This window comes from Hyperoodon ampullatus, assembly GCF_949752795.1.
Source record: "Hyperoodon ampullatus genome assembly, chromosome: 3".
NCBI classification, from domain to species: domain Eukaryota; kingdom Metazoa; phylum Chordata; class Mammalia; order Artiodactyla; family Ziphiidae; genus Hyperoodon; species Hyperoodon ampullatus.
This window is the reverse complement of record NC_136916.1, coordinates 48,546,813-48,564,934: the sequence shown is the minus strand read 5'-3', so window position 1 is coordinate 48,564,934 and position 18,122 is coordinate 48,546,813. Positions and strand designations below refer to the sequence as shown.

The 18,122-nt window shown below is 39.8% G+C and overlaps 1 protein-coding gene across 2 annotated transcripts in view; it reads left to right on the top strand.

The window, feature by feature from the left end:
* The window catches only part of ALDH1A2 (aldehyde dehydrogenase 1 family member A2), a gene marked incomplete at both ends in the record, with an annotated part of 96,204 nt that overhangs the window by 41,312 nt on the left and 36,770 nt on the right, over positions 1-18,122 (top strand). The window contains 3 exons of one of the 2 annotated variants that reach the window (XM_079699279.1): positions 14,144-14,205; positions 16,202-16,330; positions 16,457-16,570. In XM_079699279.1, coding sequence (XP_079555405.1) covers positions 14,144-14,205; positions 16,202-16,330; positions 16,457-16,570 — 305 coding nt within the window. The remainder of the gene's footprint in view (positions 1-14,143; positions 14,206-16,201; positions 16,331-16,456; positions 16,571-18,122) is intronic. The other variant, XM_079699280.1, reaches the window with a different exon arrangement.

Below are 18,122 nucleotides of genomic sequence, written 5' to 3'. Positions count from 1 at the left end.
GAAGACTGTTCTTAAGGAATGTCAGAATCTTACTTCACTCCTGGCTCTGGGATATTGCAGACCACTGTTCTCTGGCCTCATTTGTAGGATCGAGGAATGGCCTAAGTGAGGCAGAGTCATTGGCATAAGCATACCTGTGGGAGGGCCTGGGAATGAAAACCTTTGTCAAGAGCAGGACATGCGCCAGCCTTTTCAGGTTGACCTCTTCTGTTTCAGTGCAGAAAGGAAATTATCAGGATCAAAGGCCCTGGTGGTTTTGCATCTCACCCCACCTGCCATTTCACTAAGACAACAAATATGTTTCATGTATTTAAACATCTTTTCAAATGATTTAGAGATATCTTAGAAATAAGGTGAAACAGAAGGCTGTACACATTTGACCTGGTATTTGACCTAACGATATCTTGGTTTTTCGCCTCCTTAGGAGAGAAGACCTTGATTGATTAGATAAAGATTTATTGGAGTTCCTGATAATGTTTGATACTTTACTGTAACTTTATCAGGCAGTAGAGGTGGTTGGTCTATAAGTCTCACTGTTTTCATCTGATGCTCTTTGGGGATTCTGAGTTAGAAATACAGGGCTTAGAAAAGTCTTTCACAGTAGTCTCTCCCACCTTTACTCATAAACTGGTGTCCAGCCTGTGAAGGACAAAAAGTGAGGAATTCCCTTAAATGCCAAGTAATTTTTGTTTCTCCAGTTTTTCCTAAAGTGCGTTTAGAAGGATACCAGGATAAGGGACTCTCCAGGGATTCAGGTCATTAAGCAGAGCTCCTAGGAAGCTGGGGGTCTGGGATGTAAGACCCTTTTGCTGTGGTGCCTCAAGCAGTTGGAAGGATGATGGCAAACGTGAACTTGGCCGTTTTCCCTTCTGTTCCAGTTTTAGATACATTTGGACATGCCTGTAGGCTCCTGAGAATTCATCTCACAACCCCTTTGGCTAGTTCAGTGCTTAGGGAATCTAGTTGGCTAAGCCAGAGGGGTGATAGTGGACGATCAGGGAAAGGGAGCGTCATTATTATTTACTTATTTATTCTCAAATTTGTTCAGTCAATCCATTTGTGCCTTATTTGTCATTTGTAACTTTATAATTTAACATCAGCTTGATTTTTGTCTCTGTGTTCTTGCCTTTTTTCAATGAAATCTGGAATATAGGAAAGCCGTTAGCCTTTAACCATGAGGTCTTTATTGTGTTACATACATTTCCCTGTGAAACACCCTAATTTTGTTTGAAATTATAATATAAAGGGATAATATACTTTATGTTTGCAAAGCACTTGAGCATGTAAAAGTTTCTTTCACATACAGGATCTATGTGATTCTGTGTATGATCCTGTGAAACAGGTCAGATTTTAAAAGGTATTGTACCCATTTTGCAGGTGAGAAAATGAGACAGTGAGGGTTTAGTGTCTTGAACAAGGTCACATGTGAGTAAGTGGCAGGCCTGAGATTTAAACCCAAGTCTCTTTCTGCCTAAGCCATTGTAGACCCTCTTGTGGAGACCTGTACAGCAGGGCGGGAAAAGGAAGAGGCCAGTCACCCTCTTCCGATTTTTAGATTAACATCCAGTTGATTCTCATTATTCAAGGTAGTTATTTTCTATAAAGTTGGTGTGGACACTGAGTTAGTAAATACTGAACCATTGCTCCTAGGAGAAATACAAGGATGGAAAGCACAGTTCTGCCTGGTCACCCATAAAAATAAACCTGAAAGTTTTTTTTTAATATAAAGCTGCTTGGTTACATTGAATCATACTCCATGGTTCATCCAGCTTAGTATCCCTGACACTAAAGGATAAGAACCAGAAAGAGTGGGAAGAATTATGCTATTGTCTCTTGGACTCCTTCCCATTTAGGAAGGCTGGGCGTTCTGTCTCGTAATGGGAAGAGCTCTTCCTTCACCTGCTCTACCAGGCTTCAGCCTCGGTCTCTCAGGCATCCTCTCATTCCTTCATACATTCATTCATTCAGCAGATTTTTCTTCTGAGCGCCTGTGTTTAAGCAGTGGAGTTGCAAAGGTGAACAAGTAAGATGTCCATAGTATAGTAAAGAAAACAAACAGGTAGACAGCCAGGTGCAAAACAGAGTGGCTTATTCACATATGGAAGTACAAAGTACAATCGTACTCCATAGAAAAGACATCTCACCCAGTATTAAGGCTTCCTGGAGAAGGAAGTGGGATGTACAAGGTGATGCCTGTACAAGGGCAGGTAAGTGAAGATGGAGATAGGACCATCACCAGCAGTGATAATAACCTGTGTGAAGTATGGAGGGAGGAGAGTACAGTGTGCTAGTGGATCTGAAAGTATAGCCAGATTTAGAAGGCAGAGGGGCTCTGGGCCTGGGGAAACCGTGCTGCAAGTTTTATTCCACAGTAATGGTGAGTCACTGAATTATTTTAAGTAAATGAATGCTTTGATCAGAATTGTGTTTTAGAAAGAGATTTTGATTACATAATGGATAATCAGTTGGAGAGAGCAAGTATGTACTTTTTCCCCTCCCCATGAAGGGTAGCCTCCCTCTAAAATATTTGGGAGGAGAAAAGGGTTATGGCATGACCACTTTTGAGCCATCCACTGGACAGCTGTTTCTCCCTCTGAATTGAAAGATTCTCCCATCCCTTTCTGTCACATCCCCCTCAAGGCCCACAGTTGGATGTTATCACAGAATCATGCAGTATTAGTTTGATTCACAAGGGTCTTGATGTTCTTCCCTTTACAACATTGTCTATTATTTCCTGCCATGGTACTCAATGGAGCCATTCTTTCTGACCATAAATCCTATGCTTTGACCCTTCTGCAATAACATCTGCTAATTATGATGATAAATAATAATCATTATTATGATTTATTGTACACCTTCTTTGTGCCCGTTACAGTATCTCTAATCTCATAGAAGCCCTCCAGGGGAAGTAGTTTTATCCCCATTTTGATTATTTTTAACCTGTATTATTTTTAACCTTTCATGGCCACAAACTCCTTGTCATGGGGGAAGGAACAAAGATTGTTTTTAGTTCACTGAAGGAAAAATAGAGGATAATTGATTTACATTACTTACGATTTTTCTCTTTAACAGTATTGATTTTATTTATTTTGTGGTACGTAAGCAGAGAAAATGTGGTTCAGCTTTAAGCTGAATTCTGACATAAAAATGACCTTATGATACATTAGCATATAGAAAAGTTTAAAAAACTACTCAGGCCATCTGTAATTATTTATCTACTTCACCTCCTTTCAGTTTTACCTGTTGCACTAAGTAGGCTAAAAATGTGCAGAAATTGACTCATATCCTAAGGTTTTGCCTTTAACAGCTCGATCTAATTTAGCGTTGTCAGCAGAGAACCCATATGGTGAGATCTTACTGTTCACTCAGAATGAGAATGAGGAGCTATTTGCTGTGCCCACCTAAGAACCCAGGGTAGGTAGTTACCTGAATTGGTGGTGACAGGAGATCGCAAAGTCTGCTTCACATGTAACCTCTTTGAGAGGTTAAGGCTGAAGAAGAACTCAGGGATCACTAAGGCCAGTCTCCTCATTTTTCAGGCAGAGGAACTGAGGTCTGGAGAAGTAAAGTAACTTTCCAAGATGATGTAATGGAGTAGTAGTAGAGCTAATATATCTTCATAACCGACTCAGGAGCATGTAGTTTAACTTTTGAGATGCTACCAGCAGCCTCTTGGGAGAAATAGTGTTAGCACCACTGTATGCTAATGTCGTCTCCAGTGTCTGTATAAGCATTTATAGAGTTTATCCTTATAGCTGTAAAATGTTCAGTGAGGTCTGTTCAGTCTCAGAATACATAGGAATCTGCTAGAGGACAAAATGAACTAGTTCAATGTAGTTGGTCTAATTGTTTAATACTGGGGTCACCAAAAGGGTTACTAGCTCCTTGAAAGGTAATTCTTATACAAATTAGAGATTAGAAGATGGCCATCCGTTCATTGAATTCTGTTACAGATTTTGATGCTGCTAAGTAAACTCATTTTTAGTGTTACCAGATATGTAAGATTTGTAGCAATTCTTGAAATACTCTTCATATTGTAGTTGGGAGCCATTTCTTCTTCTTTTTTTTTTTTAACATCTTTATTGGAGTATAATTGTTTTACAATGGTGTGTTAGTTTCTGCCGTATAACAAAGTGAATCACCTGTACATATACATATATCCCCATATCCCCTCCCTCTTGCGTCTCCCTCCTACCCTCCCTATCCCACCCCCTAGGTGGACACAAAGCACCGAGCTGATTTCCCTGTGCCATGTGGCTGCTTCCCACTAGCTATCTGTTTTACATTTGGTAGTGTGTATATGTCCATGCCACTTCCTCACTTCGTCCCAGCTTACTTTTCCCCCTCCCCATGTCCTCAAGTCCATTCTCTACACCTGTGTCTTTATTCCTGTCCTGCCCCCAGGTTCTTCAGAACCATTTTTTTTTAGATTCCATATATATGTGTTAGCATACGGTTACTTCACTCTGCATGACAGACTCCAGGTCCATTCACCTCACTACAAATAACTCAATTTCGTTTCTTTTTATGGCTGAGCAATATTCCATTGTATATATGTGCCACATCTTCTTTATCCATCTATCTGTCAATGGACACTTAGGTTGCTTCCATGTCCTGGCTATTGTAAATAGAGCTGCAATGAACATTGTGGTACATGACTCTTTTTGAATTATGGTTTTCTCAGGGTATATGCCCAGTAGTGGGATAACTGGGTCATATAGTAGTTCTATTTTTAGTTTTTTAAGGAACTTCCATACTGTTCTCCATAGTGACTGTATCAGTTTACATTCCCACCAACAGTGCAAGAAGGTTCCCTTTTCTCCACACCCTGTCCAGCATTTATTGTTTGTAGACTTGTTTGTTTGTTTGTTTGTTTTTGCAGTACACGGGCCTCTCACTGTTGTGACCTCTCCCGTTGTGGAGCACAGGCTCCGGACATGCAGGCTCAGTGGCCACGGCTCACGGGCCCAGCCACTCCGCGGCATGTGGGATCTTCCCTGACCGGGGCACGAACCCATGTCCCCTGCATCGGCAGGCGGACTCTCAACCACTGCGTCACCAGGGAAGCCCCTATTGGTTTTTTTTTGTTTTTTGTTTTTGTTTTGTGTAGACTTTTTGATGATGGCCATTCTGACCGGTGTGAGGTGATACCTCATTGTAGTTTTGATTTGCGTTTCTCTAATGATTAGTGATGTTGAGCATCCTTTCATGTGTTTGTTGGCAATCTGTATATCTTCTTTGGAGAAATGTCTATTTAGGTCTTCTGCCCATTTTTGGATTGGGTTGTTTGTTTTTTTGATACTGAGCTGCATGAGCCACTTGTATATTTTGGAGGTTAATCCTTTGTCAGTTGCTTCGTTTGCAAATATTTTCTCCCATCTGAGGCCTGTCTTCTCGTCTTGATTATGGTTTCCTTTGCTGTGCAAAAGCTTTGAAGTTTCATTAAGTCCCATTTGTTTATTTTTATTTCCATTTCTCTAGGAGATGGGTCAAAAAGGATCCTGCTGTGATTGATGTCATAGAGTGTTCTGCCTATGTTTTCCTCTAAGAGTTTTATAGTGTCTGGCCTTACATTTAGATCGTTAATCCATTTTGAGTTTATTTTTGTGTATGGTGTTAGGAAGTGTTCTAACTTCATTCTTTAACATATAGCTGTCCAGTTTTCCCAGCACCACTTATTGAAAAGGCTGTCTTTTCTCCATTGTATATTATTGCCTCCTTAATCAAAGATAAGGTGACTATAAGTGCGTGGACTTATCTCTGCACTTTCTATCCTGTTCCATTCATCTAGATTTCTGTTTTTGTGCCAGTACCATACTGTCTTGATTATTGTAGCTTTGTAGTATAGTCTGAAGTCTGGGAGCCTGATTCCTCCAACTCTGTTTTTCTTTCTCAAGATTGCTTTGGCAATTTGGGGTCTTGTGTGTTTCCATACAAATTGTGAAATTTTTTGTTCTAGTTCTGTGAAAAATGCCATTGGTAGTTTGATAGGGATTGCATTGAATCTGTAGATTGCTTTGGGTAGTTATAGTTATTTTCACAATGTTGATTTCTCCAATCCAAGAACATGGTATATCTCTCCATCTGTTTGTATCATCTTTAATTTCTTTCATCAGTGTCTTATAGTTTTCTGCATACAGGTCTTTTGTCTCCTTAGGTAGGTTTATTCCTAGGTATTTTATTCTTTTTGTTGCAATGGTAAATGGGAGTGTTTCCTTAATTTCTCTTTCAGATTTTCCATCATTAGGCCCACAAATGGCCCTAAGTGTGTTCACTTTAGATGGCCAAAGTTTTACTATATAGATCACAATACATTATCCTTAATGGAAGAACTATTTGGTAGCATTTAATAATTAATATTTACCTTTATCTTGGAGCCATTCATTTAAAAAATGAAAGATTTCACATTTAGATGGCCCAAACAAAGTCCTGAGAGCTTGCATCAGAAATCAAATGGCAATTCAGTGTAAGTGAACCCTAAACTTTGATGAGAACTTTGGCAAAATTTCATCAGTTCTATGAAATACTTCTGCATTGCTGAGTAAATGATATGAGGAAGTAAAATAGGAAGAGGACTAAGTAAGCAGCTCCAAAAGGGGAAAACTTTTTAAAATGGAAAAAAAAAAAAGTCCCTTTCTTTAATTTTTTTCCCCATTACAACCACCCCCTTTCCTTGGCCTAGCTGAAATGCACAGTAACATTGTGTATAGGAATGCAAGATTTCTGTGCATTAATTTTGTATCCTGCTACTTTACCCAATTCATTGATTAGCTCTAGTAGTTTTCTGGTAGCATCTTTAGGATTCTCTATGTATAGTATCATGTCATCTGCAAACAGTGACAGCTTTACTTCTTCTTTTCCGAGTTGGATTCCTTTTATTTCTTTTTCTTCTCTGATTGCTGTGGCTAAAACATCCAAAACTATGTTGAATAATAATGGTGAGAGTGGACAACCTTGTCTTGTTCCTGATCTTAGTGGAAATGGTTTCAGTGTTTCACCACTGCAAATGATGCTGGCTGTGGGTTTGTCATATATGGCCGTTATTATGTTGAGGTAAGTTCCCTCTATGCCTACTTTCTGGAGGGTTTCTAACATAAATGGGTGTTGAATTTTGTTGAAAGCTTTTTCTGCATCTACTGAGATGATCATATGGTATCCTTCAATTTGTTAATATGATGTATCACATTGATTGATTAGCGTATATTGAAGAATCCTTGCATTCCTGGGAGCCATTTCTTGGGGTCCATATTTGATAAATTTCTTCTCAATTTCTGGCACATTTCAGATTCTTCTGATTTCATTGACCCATAGGTATTACCTAATCATACTCTGTCTAGTTTATATGTAGATTATGTCAATGCCAGATATTCTTATGAGAATAATAATTCTGTCAAAAAATTTTTTCAAACAACTATAAAATCTGCTTTAAGAAGTAATGTTTACCCTGAAGGAATAATCCAAATATTTAAACTGTTCTAAATAACGAAGTAATTGCTATATTGCTTGTGTAATTTGATGAGCCCCCATCAAAGAACATAGAAGAGTGCCTCAACATTCACAAATGTGGAAGAGGTTTTTCTATTACTCATCTCTAGAGACAAAGACTCGTCTTAGTTTAATTCTAGAAATGGCTCAATCTATACATACTCAGTAAAATTTGATCCATAGTTCAACCAAATTCATGGTAAAATAGAGTTTTTAATTGTAAGATTTTTATATTCTTCATAAAGGTGTATAACATTCAGGTATGAAAACACGTAAGAGAAGTTGTCTCTGGGTGTGTCTTAAACTCCTTTTAAGAACAGTATTTTTTACTTGAGTGAAATGGAAAAGAGGCTGAGAGATAAAAAGTTCTAAACGTGAATTAGTATCTCTGTTTTGGTGTGTCATCACTTCTTTAGTTTTCTCCACCATAGTTATATGCTAACTTGTTGTCTCAGAATGTGATATTCAAAACATTTATTTAGTATTTACATCACATGCAGTCCTTTTTTGCTGAGTCTGAACTCTCTCTGTAATGCCTCATATTTGGTAAGAAGACCTAAGATCATCATAGCCTAAAATGGAGTATTGGAGTTTAGATGGAGATTTTTTCTGTCAGGCTGATGTGCTTTATAGCATAAAGGTAGAGAAATGATGGGAACAATCTTTTTAATCATCTTGCCATATTGAGAGAGCATTATTATTGTAAAAGATGGGAAAATGGGCTGCAATTTTTCTTCTAGGCAGAGAGCTTTACTCATTATACATCATCTTAGGTGTAGAAGAGAGAGAGGGAGAAGTAATACTCCGCACCCTCTTGGAGTCGACCCACCCCAGATGCAGAGAGGTGCTCAGCCTTGGGCTCCCCAACCTGAGGAGAGGGCTGTTGCCCTGTAGTGTTCCCTTTATAACTTTAGATACAGGAGTCTATGTGAGTTCTCTGTCCACACACCCCATCCTCAAAGAATCATCTTCACCCTTCGTAAAAGGGTTGTCTTTTTCCCCCCATTTACACTCCTTGACGTTACACTGTGATTCTATGGTTTGTGATAGCCACCTAAATCCAACACCTTTTTCACAAAAGAGCCTTTAATATGTTTCTAAGGGAAGTGAATTTGAAGTCTGATGATGCAGATTCAAGTGCAGGAGCCACAACTTAACCAGTGATATCACTTTAGACTTAACTTCTCTGTGCCATATTTTCTCTAATTGTAAATTTTTTTTTTTTTTTGCGGTATGTGGGCCTCTCATTGTTGTGGCCTCTCCCATTGCGAAGCACAGGCTCCGGACGCGCAGGCTCAGCAGCCATGGCTCACGGGCCCAGCCGCTCCGTGGCATGTGGGATCCTCCCAGACCGGGGCACGAACCCGTGTCCCCTGCATCGGCAGGCGGACTCTCAACCACTGCGCCACCAGGGAAGTCCCTAAATTTTTAATAATAATACTTGCCCTAATTTTTCCATAGTGTTGTTTTGAGCATGAAATGAGGCAAGAATGTAAACATGTTTTGTAAGGTTCTGTAGAAGTATATATGTTTTTGTTCTTATCTTCCTATTTTAAAAGTGTTAAAAACATTGTTTAGATTCTCCTACACTTCAGACTCCTTTCAGGCAAATTAGTTATCAGAGAGGCAAAAAGTAAACAGAAATGAAGTCAGCAGCTGTAGGTCATCACAATACACATGGACTACCCTTTACCTGCTTGGTTCCTCTGAACCTCACTACTTGGAGTGTGGTCTGTAGATCAGAAGCATTGGCATAATCTGGGAGTTTATAGAAATGCCGACTCTTAGGTCCCACCCTAGATTTACAGATTCATAATCTGCATTTTCACAAGAACTCTAGGTGCTTTGTGTACACATTTAAATTTGAGAAGCACAATATGGCATACCATGTGGCACTGGTAGCCTGCAAGATGATTCTATAGAAATGCAAATCAGAACCACAATGAGGTATCACCTCACCCTGGTCAGAATGGCCATCATCAAAAAGTCTACAAATAGGGCTTCCCTGGTGGCGCAGTGGTTGAGAGTCCGCCTGCTGATGCGGGGGTCACGGGTTCGTGCCCTGGTCCGGGAGGATCCCACATGCTGTGGAGCGGCTGGGCCCGTGAGCCATGGTCGCTGGGCCTGCGCGTCCGGAGCCTGTGCTCCGCAGCGGGAGAGGCCACAGCAGTGAGAGGCCTGCGTACCGCAAAAAAAACAACAACAACAACAAAAAAAAAACAAAAAAAAAAGTCTACAAATAATAAATGCTGGAGAGGGTGTGGAGAAAAGGGAATCCTCCTACACTGTTGGTGGGAATGTAAATTGGTGCAGCCACTATGGAGAACAGTATGGAGGTTCCTCAAAAAACTAAAAATAGAGCTATCATATGATCCAGCAATCTTACTCCTGGGCATAGGTCCGGAGGAAACTCTAATTCAAAAAGAATCATGCACCCGGTGTTCATAGCAGCACTGTTCACAATAGCCAAGACGTGGAAGCAATCTAAATGTCTATCGACAGATGAATGGATAAAGAAGATGTGATATTGAGATATATATATATATACACACACACACACACATATACACACACATGTGTGTGTGTATATACACGATGGAATATTACTCAGCCATATAGAGAAAGAATGCCATTTGCACCAACGTGGATGGGCCTAGAGATTATCATACTGAGTGAAGTAAATCAGAGAAAGGCAAATATCATATGATATCACTTATATGTAGAATCTTAAAAAAATGATACAAATGAACTTATTTACAAAACAGAAATAGACTCACAGACATAGAAAACATACCAAAGGGGAAAGGTGGGGGAGGGATAAATTTGGAATTTGGGATTAACAGATACAGACTACTATATATAAAATATACAAACAACAAGGATCTACTGTATAGCACAGGGAACTATATTCAATATCTTGTAATAACCTATAATGGGAAAGAATCTCAAAAAGAGTATATATGTATATTTATAACTGAATCACTTTGCTGTATACCTGAAACACAATCAACTATACTTCAATAAAAAATAAAAATTAAAGATGATTCTTGGGGCTTCCCTGGTGGCGCAGTGGTTGAGAGTCCGCCTGCCGAAGCAGGGGACACGGGTTCATGCCCCGGTCCGGGAGGATCCCACATGCCGCGGAGCGGCTGGGCCCATGAGCCATGGACACTGAGCCTGCGCGTCTGGAGCCTGTGCTCCGCAACGGGAAAGGTCACAGCGGTGAGAGGCCCGCGTACCGCAAAAAAATATATATATATATGATTCTTTACAGTAATGCAGTAAGCATGTTTTATTTTAATTAGTAGGTTTGAAGAATATTAGAAGAAAATATAGCTAGCTCATGAAATCTGTTATTTCATAGATTTTCCTTAAGGTGAGGCTAACAAATAGCTGACAAATAGCTTTTAAAAGATGAGTTAATTTAAGAAATTATAAGTAATAGGGTAAGTGATACTTGAACATGGCAAAAATTAAGAAGGTGGCTCTTGAGTGATTGGCCTTTGGGTAACCTTAGCCTAGAAGCTTGGTGAGATCCAGAGCAGGGTCATAGTAGCTGTGTGGGACCTCTGAGGTGCCTCCAGCCCTGGCCAAGGGTACACATAAGAGGTATAGTTCTCGTGTGTTCTGGGCACCCTGTTCAGACTAAGGGTGTTCAGAATCCTCTTCCACTAACCAGATGAGAATACAGACTGAGCACAAGGTCTGGGACCCTTTCTTTATCTCTTTCACTCAGCAGTGTTTTGGGAAGAGCACCAAAATACCCTTTATTTATCTACTGCTTAGAGGAACTTAGATGGAAGATTCTTTTATTTCTTTCACTGCGCCAGCCATTGTCAAATCTGTGAACAGTTTATCCAAGAAAGTTTTCATTCCCCATAACTCGTTTCTCTTGGGATCAATTGAGTCGAGTTCAATTCCTTATGAGGTCAGCTTTTTAAGATTTTCATACTTTTTTTTTTTTTTGCGGTACACGGGCCTCTCACTGTTGTGGCCTCTCCCTTTGCGGAGCACAGGCTCCGGACGCACAGGCTCAGCGTCCATGGCTCACGGGCCCAGCCGCTCCGCGGCACGTGGGATCTTCCCGTACTGGGGCACAAACCCGTGTCCCCTGCATCGACAGGCGGACTCTCAACCACTGCGCCACCAGGGAAGCCCAAGGTTTTCCTACACTTTTTCTTCTCTTTCATTTCTTCAGTAACTTTCAAAATTATATAAGTAATACAACTAAATTCTTCAGCATTTAGAATGTAGAGGGGAGAAACGCTTTATGAATTACAATGCTGTGCTTGTGCAAGTGCCCTGTGAATTCTCTCTGAACCATTCTAGTGCTGCTAAAATAAACACCTGTGTGGTTCTTCAGTTCATATTCCCATTTTTTTCTCAGGCCATTTGTACTCTATCTTGACATTACACTTTCTTTCTATGGTCTTTGATTAATACCCGAATCCATCACCTTAGCCAGATTACAGAGTTTACTTGAGAAGGACTTCCTTGCAAATGAAACTCTCTAGCCTATTGATCAGTGTTTTTGCTCCCTGTGAAAAACCTTCCCAGGAAGAGGAGCCTAATATTGCATTTATATCTTATGGGAAAAAAATGTGAAACATTAAAATGTATTAATAGAAAAAAACTTTTTCAGAGATTTATAAATTGAAGAAGGGTGGTAACTTGCACTATTGTAAAAAAAAAGATATCTATGAAAGTTCTTGAATTGTCTGCATACAAAGCTGAGATAGTTAAACTTGATTTTTAAAATATTACTCAGACTTCTTATTGTCATCCTGTGGACAGTTTCCACATTTTGGCTATTTTTTTTGTTGTAGTGGAGATACATTCTAAAATAATTTCCTTCCTACAGTTGCTGAGCTTAACTACTTCCTAAATTCTTCCATTTAAAGTAATATACATGAAACAAAATTATGAGACAAGTAGCAGACTAGGGTAAAACTTTGCATATACACATGACAAAGGCCTAATTTTCTTAATATACACAGAGTTCTCTAAATGATTAAAAAAGAATAACCTAGTAGAAAAATGAGAAAGGATATAAACCTGAAGAAAAAAAATTTAAATGACCATTAAACATGAAAAAATATTCAATCCATATATCATCAAACACAAATCAAAACAGGTTGTCATTTTCTTACCTATCAGGTTGACCAAAATTAAAATGTTTGAAAAACCCCAGTGTTAAAGGGTAGGGAAAAAAACATGTTGTTTTGGAATTATAAATTGTGTAATTTTTCTGAAGAGTGATTTGGCAATTTGATCAAAATGTGAAATGCATGTATACTCTGACCATGAAATTTCACAGATACACAGAGATATATAAAATGATAGTGTTACAGCATTATTTATAATAGCTTGAACTGAAAGCAATCTCTGTTGTCCTTCAGGACAGTTTACAGTGGTACCATTATTTATTGAGCCAGTGGAATAACATTCAGCAGCTTAAAAAATGTGTTAGATTTATATGAAAAAAGTGGGAAAAACCAAAGTATAGAAGACTGTGAATAACATGACCCCATTTGTATTTTTTTTTAAAAAAGAGAGGGGATAAAAGGATGCTAATGTATGTGGGAAGAAAAAGTTCTTTGAAAAGATGTACCAGCAACAGATAGCTGTTAATTCTAGGAAGAATTAGCATCTCCTCCTGTCCCCACTTTCATTCCCATCCCTAATAGTAATGCTCTTCCTGAGTATTAACTGAGGGTCTTCACTTTCCCTAGTGAATGGCTTTTGAGAGAGAAAACAAGTATCAGTGAAGCAGCCAAAGGGTTGGCAGCTGAGGGAGAAACAAAGACCCAATACCAGAAATGAAAAGCTTTATGCTAAGAAAAACAAGCCATTCTTTGGTTATCTCAATTAGCCACTTAAAATAATTCAGATAAACATAATGGTACTTTCCTAAAGAAGAATTTGGTTTGGATTTCCTGGGTATTTATTCCAACTTCCCATTGCTCCTATAGGGAAAACAAGGTTATTAAATTGTCCTCATTTCCATGGCTGGTTTGAGGGTGGAGGCTTTGGGTTATTGATGTAATCTTCTTTGAAGTGAACTTTTGCCTTCTTGAAATAGGCCTAGACATGCCTGGGTTCCCCCAGTGCCTGGAAGTGCATTTGGACACCAGGATTGAGTTATGAAATAGATCTTACTTTTACACCTCACCTTTTCCAGTTGCCTAGCATTTTAAATTTACCCAGTAGCGTTTTACTTAGTTTCTTTTTTTTAGTACTTTCAGAAAACTTTTTATAATTTTGAGGTACCTCAGTTTTTAACTCAACTGTTCTATATATAAATATCATTTTAATATTTAATATAATATTTAATATTTTCCAATTCCCTGGCCCGCCTGCCCCCGTCCCTGCCCCACCCTTCACCCCCAGCACTGCATCTAGTGTCATAAACTTGTCTTTTATTTTGCCTTTGAGGGCCTCTTACCAGTACTCTGTTTGGGTGTCTGGGGACCATATCTGGAGAAACCCTTTGCCAAGTGACAGCTCTTCTACCAGCTTTCATACACAGTTGAGTAGGAACCATGGAAAAAAAGTTTTCTCAACTTTATTTCTGCTTTTTGCTGCCACCCAAGTTCTCCCTCTGCAGTTTTTCTTCTAGTCTGAACTCTGTGGTAGTGACGGTGCTCGTTTCTTTCAGATGGAGACTATTTTACCTTTACAAGACACGAACCTATTGGAGTGTGTGGACAGATCATCCCAGTGAGTGTATCTCCTCACGCCTCATATTTATTTTCATTTGAACCAGTTCTCTTAAAGATACATAAAACATGGACCTCAGCAATGTGTGTTTTCCATTACTGGGGGAAAAAAAAACTGAGTTCATGTTGTTGACATATCTTTAACAGCCTCCCTGCAAATGCTTATTTGAACAGGTTAATAGGGTTTCAGCTTTGTTACCAGGAGTTGAGTTCTCAAGTCATGGAATTCTCATGATTAAAATAAGCAAAGCAAAGTCTAGTGTATTAATAACCTGCCCTTGGTTATGGATGTCTATTCTGCTTATGGAAAATTAATACTTTGTTATATTTGCTTGTTTATTTTTTAGAACTGTGACTCACCATTTTTCCAGGCATATTGTTTTATATGGTCTTTTAATCCCATTCTTTCCCACTATTTCTTTTCACAAGAATCTAGATAGAAGACTCTACAGAAGACACAGCAGTACAATTAACGTCACAGTCATAATTGAAACCATGCCGGGCTGTTGTGTGTCTTGTACAGGGAAATATATGTAGTGCTTAGTGTTTGGATTGAAACATTAAACATTTTTTTTTCTCTCTGTCTCATACACAGCCTTGGCACTATACAAAACATCATCGAATCTGCCAACAGAAGATTCTAGCTAATCGTTCTGGCAAGGATTTCAGGGAAGGCTCAATTTAAATTCTTACAGTATAGACAAGAAGTTTTCTCTTCTCAAAATATAGGAGAACAATTCAAGATAATCTTTGGCTTTGGAAACCAAAGATTTTTGAGAAGTATTAATATATTATTTTAGTGGTCCATAAGCTCTAGGTTACTGTGAGATTTATTAGAGAATGAAAAGGGAAGATGAGAGATTTGGTTTAAGTTCTTCTGCTCCTAAACCACCCAGGGAAATCCTACTCAGCTCAGAGCAGGGTTGAGGTCTGTCACCTTAATTGCAGGAACTCAAACCTGCTTTTCCTGCCCTTCCCCAGACTCTTGGAGCTGCAGCTTTCACTGACAGGACAAGAGCCGCTTGTCAGCCAGCTCGGCTCAATTACTGCACTCCAAGATTTATATACTGTAGATGGAATTAAAACATCACTGTGTACTCCCAAGTTTATAAACAACTAAGGGGAAAAGAAATTGGGTGTTTGGTGAAGGCAAGACACTTGTATATTTTTGCAAGCTTGCCAGGGCCAGTGAGAATCTTTCAAGGATGGCAGCTGAGATGCTTCAGGCAGAAACACATTGTGGTCAGGGGCTGAAGCCAGGGGACCAGGATTTTTGTTTTCTTTCTTAATGAAATTATCAACGACACCTGATAGTACTGAGGCTCATGCCTGCACTTACAACAATACAAGCTTAATATCCTTTTAAAATCAGTTTAAACTATTTTAGGCTGCAGACTCAGATACTCCCCTATATTTTTTAGTCTCCATTAGCTTTTTTTACAGTGTCAAGGAGACAAACTAAAACTTTTGCATACTCATCAGTAGATGCACTTTATTTTTTGTAATCATTTGTTTTGTGACAATACATGTAGGTAAAGAAAAAGGTGCTGCCTGGAAACATACACTGACTTCTAGTTCTTCCACACTGAAGAGCTTTCATACCAGTCTGAAATCCTGGTGTAAAAATCACAAATGCAAGAAAAAGTTTTCATACATAAGAACTTACTGGAACCAAAGGCTAATCTTAAAAACATACAAAGTAACACCAATGAAAAACCGAAACAAAACAAAGAAAAAACAAAGACTCCCTTTTTACCATGAGATTTCTTTTTGTGGGTAGCTGGAAATAGTAATTTGCTGACCAGAGAAAAGGAGAGATTTTCACAGTCAATCCTATTCTGTTCTTAATGAAGTAATTTAAAAATCCAAACATCTATACTCTGGTGGGACAAGATTTATGTTGAGGACTAGTCTGAGACATCTGAGAAGTCACAGCTTGAAAACAAAGTAATGGAGGAATATTTTTCATCTATCAACCTTGAGTTTTTGCCTTTCAGTGGAACTTCCCCCTGCTGATGTTTGCCTGGAAAATTGCTCCAGCTCTGTGCTGTGGCAATACAGTAGTTATTAAACCAGCAGAACAAACACCACTCAGCGCGCTCTACATGGGAGCCCTCATCAAGGAGGTAAGAGAAACTGACTTCAGGAGTGGCTCCCACTCTCCTTACAGTTGGGGCCTACTGGAGTATATCCGATTTAACATGCTTCATCAGCTTTCACAAGCCACGTTTCCTCTAATTCTGTTTTGTTAGGCTGGCTTTCCACCGGGAGTCATCAATATTTTGCCAGGATACGGGCCAACGGCCGGGGCAGCAATAGCTTCTCACGTTGGCATAGACAAGATTGCGTTCACAGGGTCTACTGAGGTAGGTGCCTGAGAAACCATAGCTTGAAGAACAGTTCTGCAAATGAGTAGAGGGGTTCAGAGAAAATTGAAACTGTTACCCATAGGCTGAACACCTAAAGAGCAGTGAATACCCAAGGTCTCAACGAGCAGCACTGGTATCATAGCTAGAAGACTGATGAATGTCAAAGTAAAGGTGTACATTGACTATTTGATGCCACAGATCTCTGAGGTTTTTTTGTATGCCATTTGTGTGAGACCAGTCCCAGAAAAACAAACAAAACCCGATTATATTTGGAAATAAAAGGAACACATATCAGAGGCAAAACCAAACTAACAAACTGTCCCACAAAAGTGTCCCAGAAGCTGGGATTCTCAACACTTTCTTAAATCAAGATCATAAGGTAAGAACTGGAGATCTAGGGACTTTCCTGACGGTCCAGTGGTTAAGACTTCGCCTTCCAATGCAGGGGGGTGCGGGTTTGATCCCTGGTTGGGGAGCTGAGATCCCACATGCCTCGCGGACATAAAATAGAAGCGGAATTGTAACAAATTCAATAAAGACTTTAAAAATGGTCCACATCAAAAAAATCTTAAAAAAAAATAAAAAGAACTGGAGATCTAAATTAATCTCTGGTCTTATTATATCACCAAATCCTGTAGATGCAGTTTGCAGCTTACTATGGCCATGAGCCATAAGGGGTGATATAGGGTAGAGGTCAGCAAACTGTTTCTGTAAAAGGCCAGATGGCAAATATTGTAGACTTTGCCGGCAATATGGTCTCTGCTGCAGCTATTTAACTCTGCCCCTGTAGCACGAAGTAGCCATAGGTAATGTATAAGCTGAACAAGGCTACAGGCCAACACTCCATGTCCTGTACTGGCTTTGCTCTGGGGGCAATCAGCTCTGCTTGCCTGCCTCTTGGCTCAAGCACTACCGAGCCACACAACTTTCAGGAGTTATCAGCCCTTCTAGTCACATGGGGCCGGAAGACACTCTACAGTGGGTGGTGCAGTGATTCAGCTCCTTGTCTGGGCAGGGCAAACTGGGCTCTAGGGCTAGCAAAAGTCCTTATTTGAGTAGCTGAATCAGGCAGATCTACAACTCTCTGTGTTCCCTGATCAGAGTGTGCCCCCAATTTGGTTCTGCAGATGAGCAAAGCCACTGGTTGGGATTACTGCTTGGTCACCGCAGGTAGGAATTCAGTCTGCCAAGATTTGTGTGCTGCAAGCCCCTACCCCCTTCACTGTCACAGTCATGTTCCCAGTGCTTGAGCTCTGCAGAGTCCCCTGCAATCCCTGTGGTACGAGATCAGAGTAGTGGCTCCCACAAATTAACTCACAATTCTGGCTTCTCTTTTACCACTGGAGGAACCAGAGGGTCAGGAGAGATCTCTCCACATGGTGCTGCAATGGCCTGGGCGAGAGGCAATGCGGCCACAGTCTAGGCCGCTTTTCATAACCCTTCTAATGGAGTCTGTCTGGGTCTCTATGGTGCAGGGGAGTGCTTCAGGCTTAACCTTGTGTTCTAGGATTCTCTCAGTGATGTCTTGGTTTTTTTTAATAGTTGTTTG